Source organism: Dysidea avara, chromosome 12 (assembly GCF_963678975.1).
Source record: "Dysidea avara chromosome 12, odDysAvar1.4, whole genome shotgun sequence".
Taxonomy (NCBI): Eukaryota; Metazoa; Porifera; class Demospongiae; order Dictyoceratida; family Dysideidae; genus Dysidea; species Dysidea avara.
In genome coordinates, this window is record NC_089283.1 from 24,707,131 (window position 1) to 24,723,127 (window position 15,997).

The 15,997-nt window shown below is 38.5% G+C and overlaps 1 protein-coding gene across 1 annotated transcript in view; it reads left to right on the forward strand.

Moving 5' to 3' along the window:
* The window catches only part of LOC136240460 (PHD finger protein 14-like), a 52,226-nt gene that overhangs the window by 21,567 nt on the left and 14,662 nt on the right, over nt 1–15,997 (forward strand). The window contains exons 6-19 of the mRNA XM_066031447.1: nt 5,992–6,050; nt 6,740–6,855; nt 7,224–7,279; nt 7,327–7,438; nt 8,614–8,708; nt 8,761–8,815; nt 10,050–10,124; nt 10,178–10,243; nt 10,297–10,375; nt 10,565–10,609; nt 10,658–10,783; nt 12,057–12,259; nt 13,781–13,851; nt 13,901–14,032. Of these exons, the coding sequence (XP_065887519.1) occupies nt 5,992–6,050; nt 6,740–6,855; nt 7,224–7,279; nt 7,327–7,438; nt 8,614–8,708; nt 8,761–8,815; nt 10,050–10,124; nt 10,178–10,243; nt 10,297–10,375; nt 10,565–10,609; nt 10,658–10,783; nt 12,057–12,259; nt 13,781–13,851; nt 13,901–14,032 (1,290 nt within the window). The remainder of the gene's footprint in view (nt 1–5,991; nt 6,051–6,739; nt 6,856–7,223; nt 7,280–7,326; nt 7,439–8,613; nt 8,709–8,760; nt 8,816–10,049; nt 10,125–10,177; nt 10,244–10,296; nt 10,376–10,564; nt 10,610–10,657; nt 10,784–12,056; nt 12,260–13,780; nt 13,852–13,900; nt 14,033–15,997) is intronic.

Consider the following 15,997-nt stretch of genomic DNA (forward strand, 5'->3'; position numbering starts at 1 on the left):
AAATTTTTGAGGGACAAAATTTTCATGAAATTTCTTGAATGTTGACAGCTTTATAAAAGTGTAGTCACAGCCACATGTATCACTTTTGATTATTTTTGGGATTCCATGAATAAAAGGCTCAAAAATTGCTACACGTTTTCACAAAAATATTGTCCCTCTAAAATTTCTGCCTATAGTTACCTGTGAATAATGGACACTTCCATTGTGTAGTGATAATGAATAAGTATTGTTTTTGCTAAGTGTTTATACTTTGAGCCAAACAAGCTCATCCTTGATATCTGCATGCTACTCCACCAGTATTATACCACTGGACCAATCGCTTCAAGTTTAAAGTTGTTTTATCCACAAAACTGAACTAGTGCTGAGGAAAATGGAACAGAAGCCATGGGTATATATAGGCCATTTGTGTTTACTTTGAGCCAATGGAAGCCATATTACCTTGACACTTGTCTTGCCTCTTACTCAAGAGCATATTAGATCAGTAGATGGCGTTTTCAAAATTTGCTTGTGAAATTGTTTTTGATCAATTTTGAAGTACAAATTTATACCACATTCTAACTGCACGTTGCCAAGTAAACTAGTATGTCATTCACAAATTTTGAGATTTACAGGTATAGGAGAGATCATTATTCTTTATTGAAGGTAGTATAGTAAATCGTAGCAAACTGTCACCATAATGGTTAGCTAAAGCTAATCATTTTTAACTGGTTTACTTTGATAAATCTTCAACATGATAGCTTAGCTAGTGTTCATGTGTAATAAAATCTAATCAAAAACAGCCAAGCTGTAAAAACAGGTGCGGCCCCCAAAAAGGCCATGGTGAAAAAAGATGTGAAATCCAAGGTGGCGGCCAAGAAATGGCTGTGATGGTAGGTTAATGGTTACATTTTAATAACGACAATTCAGGTGAATTTGGTGCCAAGACCAAGCGGCACAAAATTCACCTGAATTGTCGTTATTAAAATGTAACCATTAACCTACCATCATAGCCATGGCGCCACCTTGGATTTCACATCTTTTTTCACCATGGCCTTTTTGGGGGCCGCACCTTTTTTTACAGCTTGGCTGTTTTTGATTAGATATCACTTCTTTTTGTATTTGTATACTGCAAAGCCGGCCTATGGCTGGCTTTAGGGCTTTTTTAACCCATGTGTTTTTTCTTTACCACAGGAAGAAGAAAAGAACTTAAAGAAGATTTTTAATGCTTCAATTGTTTTTGATTTTATTAGTAATTATACAAATTATATACATATATTTATTACATGCCCATTATTCCCCACAGGATATTTTTTTGCAGTTGATCTCTCTACTGGGTGACTTAAAATGTAGCTGAACTATATACAGGATGGTTTCTTTGTAGCTGAACTCTCTACAAGGTGACCTCTTCTAGCTGGTCTCTCTACAGGGTGATTTGTTTCTAGCTGAACTCTCTACAGGTGATTTGTTTGCAGCTAAACTCTCTACACGGTGGTTTGTTTGTAGCTGAACTCTCTACATGATGGTTTCTTTGTAGCTGAACTCTCTGTAAGGTGACTTCGTCTAGCTGAACTCTCTACAGGGTGATTTTTTTTTGTAGCTGAACTCTCTACAGGGTGATTTGTTTGCAGCTGAACTCTCTACATGATGGTTCCTTTGTAGCTGAACTCTCTACAAGGTGACTTCGTCCAGCTGATCTCTCTACGGGGTGATTTGTTTCTAGCCGAACTCTCTACAGGTGATTTGTTTGCAGCTAAACTCTCTACATGGTGGTTTGTTTGTAGCTGAACTCTCTACATGATGGTTTCTTTGTAGCTGAACTCTCTGTAAGGTGACTTCGTCTAGCTGAACTCTCTACAGGGTGATTTTTTTTTGTAGCTGAACTCTCTACAGGGTGATTTGTTTGCAGCTGAACTCTCTACATGATGGTTCCTTTGTAGCTGAACTCTCTACAGGGTGATTTGTTTGCAGCTGAACTCTCTACATGATGGTTCCTTTGTAGCTGAACTCTCTACAAGGTGACTTCGTCCAGCTGATCTCTCTACGGGGTGATTTGTTTCTAGCTGAACTCTCTACAGGTGATTTGTTTGCAGCTAAACTCTCTACATGGTGGTTTCTTTGTAGCTGAACTCCCTACATGATGGTTTCTTTGTAGCTGAACTCTCTACAAGGTAACTTCTTCTCTACAGGGTGATTTGTTGTAGTTGAATTCTCTACAAGGTGGTTTGTTTGAGGCTGAACTCTCTACATGGCGGTTTCTTTGTAGCTGAACTCTCTACAGAGTGATTTGTTTGCAGCTGAACTCTCTACATAATGGTTTCTTTGTAACTGAACACTCTACAAGGTGACTTCTTCTAGCTGATCTTTCTACAGGGTGAATTGTTGTAGCTGAACTATCTACAAGGTAACTTCTTCTAGCTGATCTCTCTACACGGTGATTTGTTTGTAACTGAACTCTCTGCATGATGGTTTCTTTGTAGCTGAACTCTCTACAAGGTGACTTCTTCTAGCTGATCCCTCTACAGGGGGATTTACTTGTAGCTGAACTCTCTACAAGTGATTTATTTGCAGCTGAACTCTTTATGTGGTGGTTTCTTTGTAGCTGAACTCTCTACAAGGTGACCTCTTCTAGCTGATCTCTCTACAGGGTGATTTGTTTCTAGCTGAACTCTCTACAGGTGATTTTTTGCAGCTAAACACTCTACATGGTGGTTTCTTTGTAGCTGAACTCTGTACATGATGGTTTCTTTGTAGCTGAACTCTTTACAAGGTGACTTCTTCTAGCTGAACTCTCTATGGGGTAATTTCTTTGTAGCTGAACTCTCTATATGATGGTTTCTTTGTAACTGAACTCTCTACAAGGTAACTTCTTCTAGCTGATCTTTCTACTGGGTGATTTGTTTGCAGCTGAACTCTCTACATGGTGGTTTCTTTGTTGCTGAACTCTCTACAAGGTGAATTCTTCTACCTGATCTCTCTACAGGGTAATTTGTTTGTAACTGAACTCTGTACAAGTGCGTTTTTGTGGGTGATCTCACTGCAGGTTGATTTGTTTGCAGCTGAACTCACTGAAGGGTGATTTTGCTTGTAGCTGAACTCCTTGCATTGTGTCTAGTTTCTAGCTGATCTCTCTACAGGGTGATTTGTTTGTAGCTGATCTCTCTACAAGTTGATTTGTGTGTAGCTGATCTCTCTGCAGGTTGATTAATTTGTAGCCGATCTCTCTACAAGGTAATTTGTTTGTAACTGAACTGTCTATAAGGTGATTTATTTGTAGCTGATCTCTCTGCAGGTTGATTTGTTTTAGCTGAACTCTCTACAGGGTGATTTACTTGTAGCTGAACTCCTTACACTGTGTCTAGTTTCTAGCTGATCTCTCTACAGGGTGATTTGTGTGTAGTTGATCTTTCTACAGGTTGATTTGTTTGTAGCCGATCTCTCTACAGGGTAATTTGTTTGTAGCTGAACTCTGTATAAGGTGCTTTTTTGTAGGTGATCTCACTGCAGGTTGATTTGTTTGTAGCTGAACTCACTAAAGGGTGATTTGCTTGTAGCTGAACTCCTTACATTGTGTCTAGATTCTAGCTGATCTCTCTACAGGTGATTTGTTTGTAGCTAATCTCTCTACAAGTTGATTTGAGTGTAGCTGATCTCTCTGCAGGTTGATTAATTTTTAGCCGATCTCTCCACAAGGTGATTCGTTTACAGCTGAACTCTCTACATGGTGGTTTCTTTGTTGCTGAACTCTCTACAGAATGTTTTGCTTGTAGCTGAACTCTCTACAGGGTGATTTGTTTCTAGCTTATCTCTCTACAGGGTGATTTTTTTGTAGCTGACCTCTCCTCAGGGTGATTTGTTTCTAGCTGATCTCTCTACAGGGTGATTTGTGTGTAACTGATCTCTCTACAAGCTGATTTGTTTGTAGCTGATCACTCTGCAGGTTGATTTGTTTCTAGATGATCTCTCTACAGGTTGATTTGTTTGTAGCTGAGCTCTCTGCAAAGTGTTTTGTTTGTAGTTGATCTCTCTACAAGATGATTTTTTGTAGCTGACCTCTCTTCAGGGTGATTTGTTTCTAGCTGATCGCTCTACAGGGTGATTTGCTTGTAGCTGAACTCCTTACATTGTGTCTAGTTTGTAGCTGATCTCTCTACAGGGTGATTTGTTTGTAGCTGATCTCTCTACAAGTTGAAGTGTGTGTAGCTGATCTCTCTGCAGGTTGATTTGTTTGTAGCCGATCTCTCTACAGGGCAATTTGTTTGTAGCTGAACTGTCTATAAGTTGATTTGTTTGTAGCCGATCTCTCTACAAGGTAATTTGTTTGTAGCTGAACTGTCTATAAGGTGATTTGTTTGTAGCTGATCTCTCTGCAGGTTGATTTGTTTTAGCTGAACTCTCTACAGGGTGATTTGTTTGTAGCGGAACTCCTTACATTGTGTGTAGTTTGTAGCTGATCTCTCTACAGGGTGATTTGTTTGTAGCTGATCTCTCTACAAGTTGATTTGTTTGTAGCTGATCACTCTGCAGGTTTATTTGTTTCTAGATGATCTCTCTACAGGTTGATTTGTTTGTAGCTGAGCTCTCTGCAAAGTGTTTTGTTTGTAGTTGATCTGTCTACAAGATGATTTTTTGTAGCTGACCTCTCTTCAGGGTGATTTGTTTCTAGCTGATATCTCTACAGGGTGATTTTTTGTAGCTGAACTCTCTACAGGGTGATTTGTTTCTAGCTTATCTCTCTACAGGTAGATTTGTGTTGATTTGTTCATTGCTGATCACTCTAAAGGGTAATTTGTTTGTAGCTGAACTCTCTCCACAGTGACTTGTGTGTAGCTGAATTCTGTGTAGCTGAATTCTCTAGAGAATGACTTAATTGTAGCTGAATTCTCTACAGGGTGCATGACTTGTTTATAGCTGAACTTTCTTCAGTGTGACTTGTAATGTCCTGAATCTCTATAGTGATATATTTGCTTAACTCTCCACATGGTGACTGTCTTCTTGCTGAACTGTCTATAAGATTAACTGTTTGCAGCTGAACTCCCTACAGAATAACTTGTGATGTAATAAAATTCTATAATGGAGTAAATAAATTAGCCGAATGTTCTATTAGGGTGACTGTTCTATTAGAGTATCTCGATCTCGCATTTGCTACACGGAGTTGGCTTTCAAATCATAACTCAGTGGTTTGTAATCCGATTCTTCTGTACTACCGCAAGTACTTTCTATGAAGATTATTCCAGCTATTCACCGATTTTCAGCTCATTGCTCTAAGCGGTTTGCCTAGTAGGCGTGAAAACTAATACTTTTTAATTCCTAAAAATCGATCGCGTAATTGTGACACAGGTTGGGTTTTGTGTCATATCTCCGTGATCTTTATCTCGATTCCTTTCAAACCACCAAAAGGCACTCCTACGATGGTTACTCCATCTACATAGCAATTTTCAACTCATTCCATGAAGCGGTTTACCCTGTAGGCGTGACAACAAATCAATCTTGTTTTACGCGAATAATCGGTCATAACTCCTGAACCATTCATCGGATTTGTACCAAAGTTGATGCTAGGATTCGCCTTTGGACTCCCTTTCTGTGTGCCTAATTTCAAGGCGATCGGAGTACGCGTTTGCTTGTTATAGCAATTTTTGCAAGTGTGCGAAAAGACAAAGAAGAAAAAAAAAACGAAGAAAAAAAACGAAACTTTGGCCACTCGTATCTCGGAAATGGCTTGAGTGATTTCCTTCAAATTTGGAATGTAGACTCCCCTAGCTGGCGGGCAACTCTGCAGCAAATTTGGTTCCAATCGGATGAGGTATCACCGAGATACAAATGTGTGAAAATGACGTTTTCTTACTTCCTGTCAATATACTCACAGTGTGGCGTGCCGGCTTCTTGGGCCGCACGACACACTATCGTTTGTCTTGATCTAAATCGAAATGCAAAGGATGAGAAATTAATTTTAATAAAGTTTCCATGGCCTTGTGCAGAGGTCAGTGTCTATTGTTGTTTTCACTGTCTCCATAGCAAAGCAGCTGGTGAAGACATGGCCCAGTGTGACCGATGTGGCATCACTGTTCATGAGGGTGAGACCAATATCTGTATTACATCAATAGCTGTATTATATTTAATATGCTGCACATGTATGGTTCTTAAGATTTGTCTTACACTGAAATCTGTCTAGTAAGGTCATCTACTTAAACTTTTATTGTTCCCCAAATGTGATATTTGTATATAATGTGACCTGCATAATGCAGCCACTTGTTTAATAAAGCTACTCAAACGTGACCGGAAAAATAAAAAAATAAGAGCACAAAACCTCCCCTTGTCCCAATCAAAGTACGTGTACAAAGGAAAGGATAAGTTGTGGTCCTTTATTCTGCTAGCTACTTGTGTTAGTGACATAATTGAGGGAATGTTTGAATCTTGACAGAAATTTACTTAAGATAGTGTGTTTTGTTAATGTGTTTAGTATAAACAAAAAGCTTTTAATTGATAAGTAAAACTATTGTTTTAAACTATTTTAAAACTAAATTCTAAATTTCAAACATTAATGTTAAAAGCAATTTTGTTGAATGCTCCTAACTGAAAGTTTGGCAAGTTGATAGTAATAGGAGCTATAACTAAAATTAAATAGCAACCCTGCCAACCCTGTTCTAAAGCAATACTAGCTTAAACGCACATATGTACTTAAAAAAATATTTAATTTTTCATTCCTAATCTTTTATAAAGCCTTCATCATTCCATAATGTTGCCCCTCTCTTGTTACCTCTAGGTTGCTATGGTGTTCCGGAGAAGAGTGATGATGAAGATGATGCAAGATCTGATCTTTCAGATGAAATCACCACTCCGTGGTTCTGTGATAGCTGTCGTGCAGGAATGGAGCAACCGGTATACTTTGCTGTAGTCTGATTGTGTTCACTTGAGCCCTATGAATCTTGCTATACAGGGCAGTGCTGCAAAGCCTTTTTATATGCCAAAAGTGTTTGTAAAAAAGCTGTATAAAAGCTGGAACTGGTTAGCAAAAAGCCCACTAAACACTGAAATTGTTTATCAAAAAGTGCTTTGTGATGAGGAAGAACTTTAAAATACCCCACACATTTAGTATGGACAAATTTGGACATGTTTTAATTGTGGTGTCTTAGTACAAACCATTGGGATTGGACACATGTTCACTTCTTTGGTTTTATCAGGGCTTAGGTGAACTTGAACAGATTATAGATGATGTATTGTTTTACATCATTATTACATCATTTCAGTCATGTGAGCTGTGCCCAAGTACTAATGGAGTGTTTAAGCAGACCATTCATGGCAGGTTAGCTTCTTCAGTGTATCACATGACTTTTAGCCCCACCCCCACAGCTGGGTACACATGGTGTGCAGCTTGTATACCCCGGGAGTGGAATATGTTGAACCTAGTCTGTTGGCTGGTGTGTCTCTGGATCAGGTGCCCGCCAACAAGTGGGGTGCTAGGGTGAGGAGTACATCTTACACTATTATGTGTTGCAATAACTGTTAACAAGAAGTGTTAACAATTGACTAAACACTTTGAACACAGAAGTATTTTAGCGATCAAACCCAATCATTTAGGGCTTATGATCACCAAAGGCACAGACTTGTAAGGCAAAAGAATTTGGCAGCAGTTGGAACACGGTCCTATCTCAAGTGTCGCACTCCTTAGTGATATAAACAATAGCTTTTGTTTATACCACAAAGTAAACTCTAATAAAACATTCATTTACTCTTGGATCACAGTCAGTTTTCCGAACATCTTTGTGTTCCTAGAGTAGACAAAAGTGTTCAAATAAGTGATTTTGTTTAGTCAATCCATTCATATTCAAACCTCCACTCAAGTGGTATTTGACCATGGAGATGTACTTCTGAAGTCTTTGATATTAGCTCAATATGTCTCTTGTATTTACTTATGGTCCAAATCTAACTACAATCATATTAAACAATCTATTCAGTCACTTTGCAAAGATTTTATCATCACTTACCCGCCCACTACCCTGATTAACATCTTATGTAATGAAAAAATACTCTTATAAAATAGTCAACCTTGACATTTGGACAAATTAGATAACCAAGGATCCACTGTGTACTACAATCGTATTTTATATTTTAAGGCACTTGGGTAGCAGAAGCCCAAACAACTGAGGTGTAATGGTTGTTTGTCTGAAGTAGTTGTCTGGGTTTCTGCTACCCTAGCAACTGTAGTGTACCCCCTGAATGAAGGCCACATGGGCTATACTTTACACACATTGCTCTTACAGGGAGGTGAAATGGTACTTTGGAATTTTTACAGCATTGTCACTTTGAAGCATTCACATAGCTGTTCTTATCTCAAACTTTTACTACAACCAAGTGGGAAGACATGCTGCTGCTGCCCCCATTTCAACAACAAACAAGCTCTTACAATATTAGATTTAAACAATTTGTGGCTAATAAAACTTGTAGCTTGGCTTGCCACAAGGAGAAACACACAGGAGGTCTCAGTAATGTTATGGAACTATAAAAGTTTTATTTGGAACAGTGCTTTGTGGGCTGGTAAAGTGTTGTAAAGAAATGACCAAAAGGTTGCATACATCTAATGTAGACTGTTTATTTTAATGTGCTACACATGTAATAGTTTTGTGTGCTCTCCTTTAGGTGTGTCAGCTGTGTGAAGATGAGTCATACTCGCATACTGGTGTGTGTATATCATGTGATGCCGGTTTGTGTAAGAGTTATTTCCATGTCACATGGTAAGAGATGTGTGGAGCATGTGTGATTGTGTTACTGTGTGGTGTGTATCAGTGCACAGAGACATGGTCTACTCTGTGAAGAAGAAGAAAATAGTGAAGATGAGGAGGTGTGTGTAGTGTGTCAGTCTGTCTGTGTGTAGTGTGTCTGCGTAGTGTGTCTGTCTGTGTGTAGTGTGTCTGTCTGTGTGTAGTGTGTCAGTCAGTCTGTCTGTGTGTAGTGTTGCATAGTGTGTCTGTCTATCTGTGTGTAGTGTGTCTGTCTGTATGTAGTGTGTCTGTCTGTGTGTAGTGTGTCTGTCTGTGTGTAGTGTGTCTGTCTGTCTGTCTGTGTGTAATGTGTTTGTCTCTGTGTAGTATGTCTGTCTGTCTGTGTAGTGTGTCAGTCTGTCTGTGTGTAGTGTGTCAGTCTGTCTCTGTGTAGTGTGTCTGTCTGTGTAGTGTGTCTGTCTGTGTAGTGTGTCTGTCTGTCTGTGTGTAATGTGTCTGTGTGCTTGTTATAAGTTATTATGTAGTATTATCACTGTTATTAGGAGGTTGACCTTTTGCAAAGGTAAAATTGTGTTGGTAGAGTTCTATACTCTATAGGGACCTCAGAAACTATGCTTTATGGAGAAGTTAAATTTATAGTGTCTTTTCTTTAAGAGAGGTTTCACTGTATTACCTTATTTAGTCACTGTGCTTATATCCAGGGCTGCATGCTCAAAGAGGAGGGAAACTAGGGCAATTTTCCCTGGGCTCAGGTGGGATAGGGGGGGGCTCCATCAATATACCTAATAGGATCCTGGGCAGCCCTGCCAGTGATGTGCAATATAGCATATTTGTATCTCGCACGCATACATGCATGCATGCACGCACGCACGCACGCACACACACACACACACACACACACACAATCATGTTGTAATGGTATAGGCTGTGGCACATGTATAATAGATTGTGTTTGGGGCTATATGATAATAACGATAACATGATTATCATGATACCTATGTCATTATCATGATAAAGATAATGAATTTTCTGTTATCAATATCACAAGATAATAGTAAATCTCCGTAGACTATTGTATATTAAAAGCAGGTATGTGAGTAAGGTCACAATCAGCTGCAATAATGCTGAAAAAAGTGATTTTTCCAAAAGATGTTAGCCTTACACAATTATTATTATAACACAAAAACTGTGCTTGTAAAAGTACTCCATGACAATACTTGGGATAATATTGTTTATCATGATAAATGGTTTTTGTTATCGAAACTTATTGAGATATAGGTTTTTTCATTATCGCACAGCCCTAATTGTGTTAGTATTTCTGTTATCACAAGTGCACACTTTTTATGACCCCAGGATGAGGTAGAGGTGGCTGATCCCTACTATGCTTACTGCAAGCAACACTGCAACAAGGATGTGGCAAGGAGAAAGGTAAAGCAATATAAATGTGATATGAACTGGGCTACTTGTTTGATGTTTTGTAGCGACGTAATTGGCTGGCGTTGTTGTCACGTCAAAAACAATTCTCATCTAACCAGTTGGATAATAGGGTACAACAACAACAACTGATGTTATTCATTGTTATCATATGTGTCTGGTGTAGGCTAAGTCAGCTTTAATGGATCAGCGTTCGGAGTACTTTGACCTGAGGGAGAAGATGAGACTATACTACAAACCCCATGGTATGTGCAGTACCAAGTAGCTAGAACTTTCGCGGGACAAACATTTTCTGTTTTACTGAAATTGTGTACAAAATTAATTGATAGATCTACAATTTCTTGTCTGTGTCTGTATAGTGTAACCTCAAAAAGGAAATCTTGTCCCTTGTGTACGTATTGTGGGAAGTATTACTTACTTTGGTGTTTACACAGAACAAAGTATAAAGCAGGAACGTTGGTTGCACCATCATCCTAAAGGTATTTGTGGCTCCTTTGTATGCACTGTTTACTCCTATGGTGTATTAGCTTGTCAGCAGTTGTTAAAGAAAGCTGAGTTGCTTGGTCACACAAATGATACAGTCACTGCAGCAACTGGCGGAAGGGGGAAGATCACTCCGTCTTTATCATGTGATTTTGTCAACTATTACATTGGTAGGTATAACAGATGGGTAACTGTTATATCTGTAGCTGTGTTCCTTGTTACTAGAGCTGAAACAAATAGGTATTTGGTCTGTTGTAATGGTAGAAGATTACATCAAATGAAACAATAAACTTATTTTAACTGTATAGAATGTTTACTTGTTGCCTTTTCAGATAGTATTTGTTTCAGCCCTATTGATGATGATGTTTTCTGAGGTTTATTGTGCTGCAATGATACTTAGCAGTGTTTTCATCCGGAGAATCCAGGTCATTTGGATTGCATTTTGTCCAGGTTAAATGGACCTCATCCACTTTATTGAATATCTGGGTCAGATCACATGTGACCATAAGTTAACAAGCTTGATTGTGTGGATGAAAATGTGGTTGTACATACAGTGGATCCAAACAGCTTTGTTCTTAGCCAAACGTGTTCAGATAAGTGAAACTGTTCGGATAACTGAAGCCCATTGATTTATATATATGAGCTTTGTTCAACTACTCTAATAGAGCAGTCATTTACTCTGGTAAATGTACACTGATTACAAAATATTCTAATAGAACAGTTATATTTGGTGTTCGGATAATTGAGGTTCGGTATAAGCGAGGATCCACTGTACTCACATGGAGCCACACCCATTCTTTTAGAAATGTGTTTGCTGTCTGTAGGAATACATGGAGCCCACTTATCGATTTTATGCTTCTGTCTGTGGGTATGCATGACATCGTGTCCACTTATCAAGATTAAGTGTAATTAGTCTGCATCAAGATGAGAATTGTGGGTTGCTGTAGCTGCCTGTGACACCACACCCACTTATTAGATCATTGATTATGTGTGTGTTCTTTGGTAGATACTCACTTTTACATTCCCATAGTGTAAAGATAACCTGTGCTACACTGCACGGCTTTGGGGGTGTGGACAACACCGTGCTCAAAGCTATGCTTTTCACTTTGTATGTCTACATCTACATCTTGACACTGTCTCTGTTTTTATTAAACCGAGTCACACCCAGATTACTATTAGTTGGGCTATTACAATCCTGTAAACTTGGTACTTAAAGCTACAAAGTGTTGCTATCACTTAGTTTTAATACATGAATGCTTAGTGTGGTCTCAACAAAGAAAATCATTTTTTTGCATACAAGGGGTATATGAACCCTCCTAAAATGTTTGTGTATGCTAGAGAGCATTGCTTTAAACTGCTTTCATGCCATTCACTCACTCACTCACTGAAGTACATGTTTGTATAATTGTAATTCAGTTAAGCCATTACATATATGTGTTATAGAGAGAAATGGACGGATCAAGAATCAACAGGAGCTAAATGATAAACTTGTTTTAACCAATCAGCTTTTAGACGAAGACTGTGACCAGTTGCAAGAAGAGGTCTCCAGCTATGAACTCATCCTTGACTCACATACTTCAGAGTCTAATACACTACAAGAACAGCTGCTTCACTTGTACAAGTGTCTCCAGACCGGCTGTAAGAAGGTCAGGTTATAGCTATTCTATTCTGGAACCTTAGTAGCTATGTTATCATTGATGGTATAGAAACATTCTTAAGTTTGTTATTACAATTTATTCTTCTTGGTAAACATAGCTGTAGTGATGTGCGATACATCGGAGCATCGTGATACTGTAGCTGTATCGTGATACTGTAGCTGTATGGTGATACTGTAGCTGTATGGTGATACTGTAGCTGTATGGTGATACTGTAGCTGTATCGTGATACTGTAGCTGTATGGTGATACTGTAGCTGTATGGTGATACTGTAGCTGTATGGTGATACTGTAGCTGTATGGTGATACTGTAGCTGTATCGTGATACTGTAGCAGTATCGTGATACTGTAGCTGTATCGTGATACTGTAGCTGTATCGTGATACTGTAGCTGTATGGTGATACTGTAGCTGTATGGTGATACTGTAGCTGTATGGTGATACTGTAGCTGTATGGTGATACTGTAGCTGTATCGTGATACTGTAGCTGTATCGTGATACTGTAGCTGTATCGTGATACTGTAGCTGTATCGTGATACTGTAGCTGTATGGTGATACTGTAGCTGTATCGTGATACTGTAGCTGTATCGTGATACTGTAGCTGTATGGTGATACTGTAGCTGTATCGTGATACTGTAGCTGTATGGTGATACTGTAGCTGTATGGTGATACTGTAGCTGTATCGTGATACTGTAGCTGTATCGTGATACTGTAGCTGTATGGTGATACTGTAGCTGTATCGTGATACTGTAGCTGTATCGTGATACTGTAGCTGTATCGTGATACTGTAGCTGTATCGTGATACTGTAGCTGTATGGTGATACTGTAGCTGTAGCTGTATGGTGATACTGTAGCTGTATGGTGATACTGTAGCTGTATGGTGATACTGTAGCTGTATGGTGATACTGTAGCTGTATCGTGATACTGTAGGTGTATCGTGATACTGTAGCTGTATTGTGATACTGATATTATGCTTACATATTGATATTTTGATTGCATGATCACCAAAATGTGAAAGGTCTGGTTTTGTGCAGTTTAACAGTGTAGCTTAGTTGTTTACTAATTTTCTAAACTCTCTTTAAGTTGGTTATATAACAGTGTAGTAGAATAGCTGGTGCTGAGCAATGAAAATTTATTGGCCGCCTACGTGTTGAATTACCTTTAATAATAATGAAGGTATTTTGCAATATAACAGTGTAGCTGGGTTGCTTATGACTTTTAAAAAATATTTGTTATATAACAGTACAATGAACATAAATGGAGTATTAGCTGGTACTTTGCTAATAGCAGCCCACGCATTTAATAACACTTACATAGGGCACCTTTTAGAAAAATGTACTGTATCGTATCGGTGACTACACAGCTATTAGATACTTTCAGGTGTATCGCACATCACTACAGTAGCTGATTTATAAAGCATCTTACTAAACTGCTACTATATGAACTGTATGTACAGAATGTAAATCTGTTATACTTTGTGATATACAAAATATTACAAATTTATTTCTATGTCAGATTGCATTGCCAAAGTTTATCACTGCTGTTGATAATAAGGAGAGTACCAAAGATGAGAAGACAGCAAAGAAGTCAGTTTACATAGTGTTATATGGCTTACCATGTCTAGTCCCAATATAGGTGTGATGAGTGCGCTAGCAGTGATGATCAGCACCTGATCATCACATGTGATACTTGTGATCGACACTACCACATTGGCTGTCTTGATCCTCCACTCACCAAGATCCCGAAGAAAACTGCTAAATATGGATGGTATATTCAAGTAGTTAACTATGTGTGTGTGTGTGCGTGGTGTGCGTGCATGTGTGGGTGTGTGCGTGCATGCATGCGTGTGTGTGTGCGTGCATGCGTGCGTGCATGCGTGCATGCATGCGTGCGTGTGTGTACATGTGTGTAGAGTAAGAATTATGATGCAGCAACTTTTGTTAATGTCTGAACCAACTATCCCAACTAACACAGTCGCCATTTGTGTGATCTCATATTTACTTACTAGAGAATTCATATGGTACTAAAGGACCCTCTAAAATGCTTTGCCTTTAACACAGACTAGGCTTTCAGAATCAGTGACAGCTGGCTAAATTGTCAATTGTTGAGTTTACACTGATAGTATACTCTAATGGAATAGTAAAATATTTTAATGACCCTTCTTCACTGATCTCTGGTGTGTCATCTTACCTCTATGCCAGTATTCAACTCTTGAGTTGTTCACTATAACACTAGTATATGTGACCCATCTCAGCAAAAACCCAACTTGTTTATTCACACAAGGCATGTGTTTTGAGATAAATGAAATTATAATTCAGAAAATTACACTGACGCAAAGAAAAAATCCAAGTTTTTATCAGGTAATTACTCAGAGAAGGAAAACTGAAATCGATTAAAACTATATACCATCTTATTTGCGTGCTCATGCAGAGTTTGAAAATCTTTGTTTCGTTTCTGTAACCTCAATGGCATGCATGTCACGTGCCTTTGTTTATGATGCAGTAAACGTAAACAAGATTGCCGTCAAGTCTTTAACTAAATTACCCATGTGCATAAGTGACTACAACTACAGGGCTAAAATTATACCATTTCATCATACAGTATGATAGTACTGTATAGTAGGGACCACAAAGGAGTAGGCATGGCCCACGAAATAACATCACCCAAAAACCAGCCTTGATTTTCCCAGATGACAATGAAGCACTATTGGTTAGGTCAAACTAAGCCCAAAGAAGCTTTCAGATCAAGCTAAAACGCCTTCAAAAAGTTACTACGGAATTTTTTTTACCAAAAATTATTTAACAGAATTTTCTACTGACTGACTGACTGAGTAAGTAAATGACTGATGCCTTCAGACAAGCATAACTTGATAACGGCTAAGGCTATGGGCTTGAATTATTTTCTGTTTGGCATTGCTTCAGCCCGAGAGGTGCCTTTTGGCATACCGCAGTATGTACAACGCGTTCTTCATGGACTTACCAGTGTCCTCCTTTGTGTCCTATTCATCTTTGCTGATAGAGAAAAGTGTTGATTTGGCAGTAGCACATGATGGCTTCCCTTTGTAATGGAAAATTGCCCGTATTTTTCATGGTAGCTATCTTGATTGCAGAGGTGCTTTTCAAACAGTTTTTGATTCGTACTGCTATGTAACGAGTTGAACATAGCTGACAACGAAGCGTAAAGAATACTTCACTTTCAGATGATATTTGATATATATATAACTGGGGTGCACGGCACCATTTCTTTCAGTACATGTGTGGATTACAGAGGTGCTTTCCGAATAGCTCTTGATTCGTAATGCTGTGTAATGGGTTGAACAAAGCTGACAACGAAGTGTAATGGATACTTCACTTTTCAGATGACAATTGATATAGCTGGGGCACGCAGCACCATTGTCAGATGCGGTATGCATGGGTTCACCAGTCATAATAATTGTTTACAAAGAGAGTTAACAAACTCTATGCACAGTAGGGATATAACACTTCTTATTATTTTACTGTGATTTAATATCATGGACTACTCCAACTTGTTTCAGTACTTTTTATCAATGTGCTATGGTCCCTACTCTAGTTGAAAATTCTAATTTTTTTTGTACATGTTCAGTAGGGATTTTCCCACCAAGCTATGTTGTAAAGCCAACATTCATATATCTTGTTTCACTGCTTTTTATTGCTAGGATGCCTATACTTCATTTTTAAAAATTGTTTAGCTAAATGTGACTGTTCTATTGGA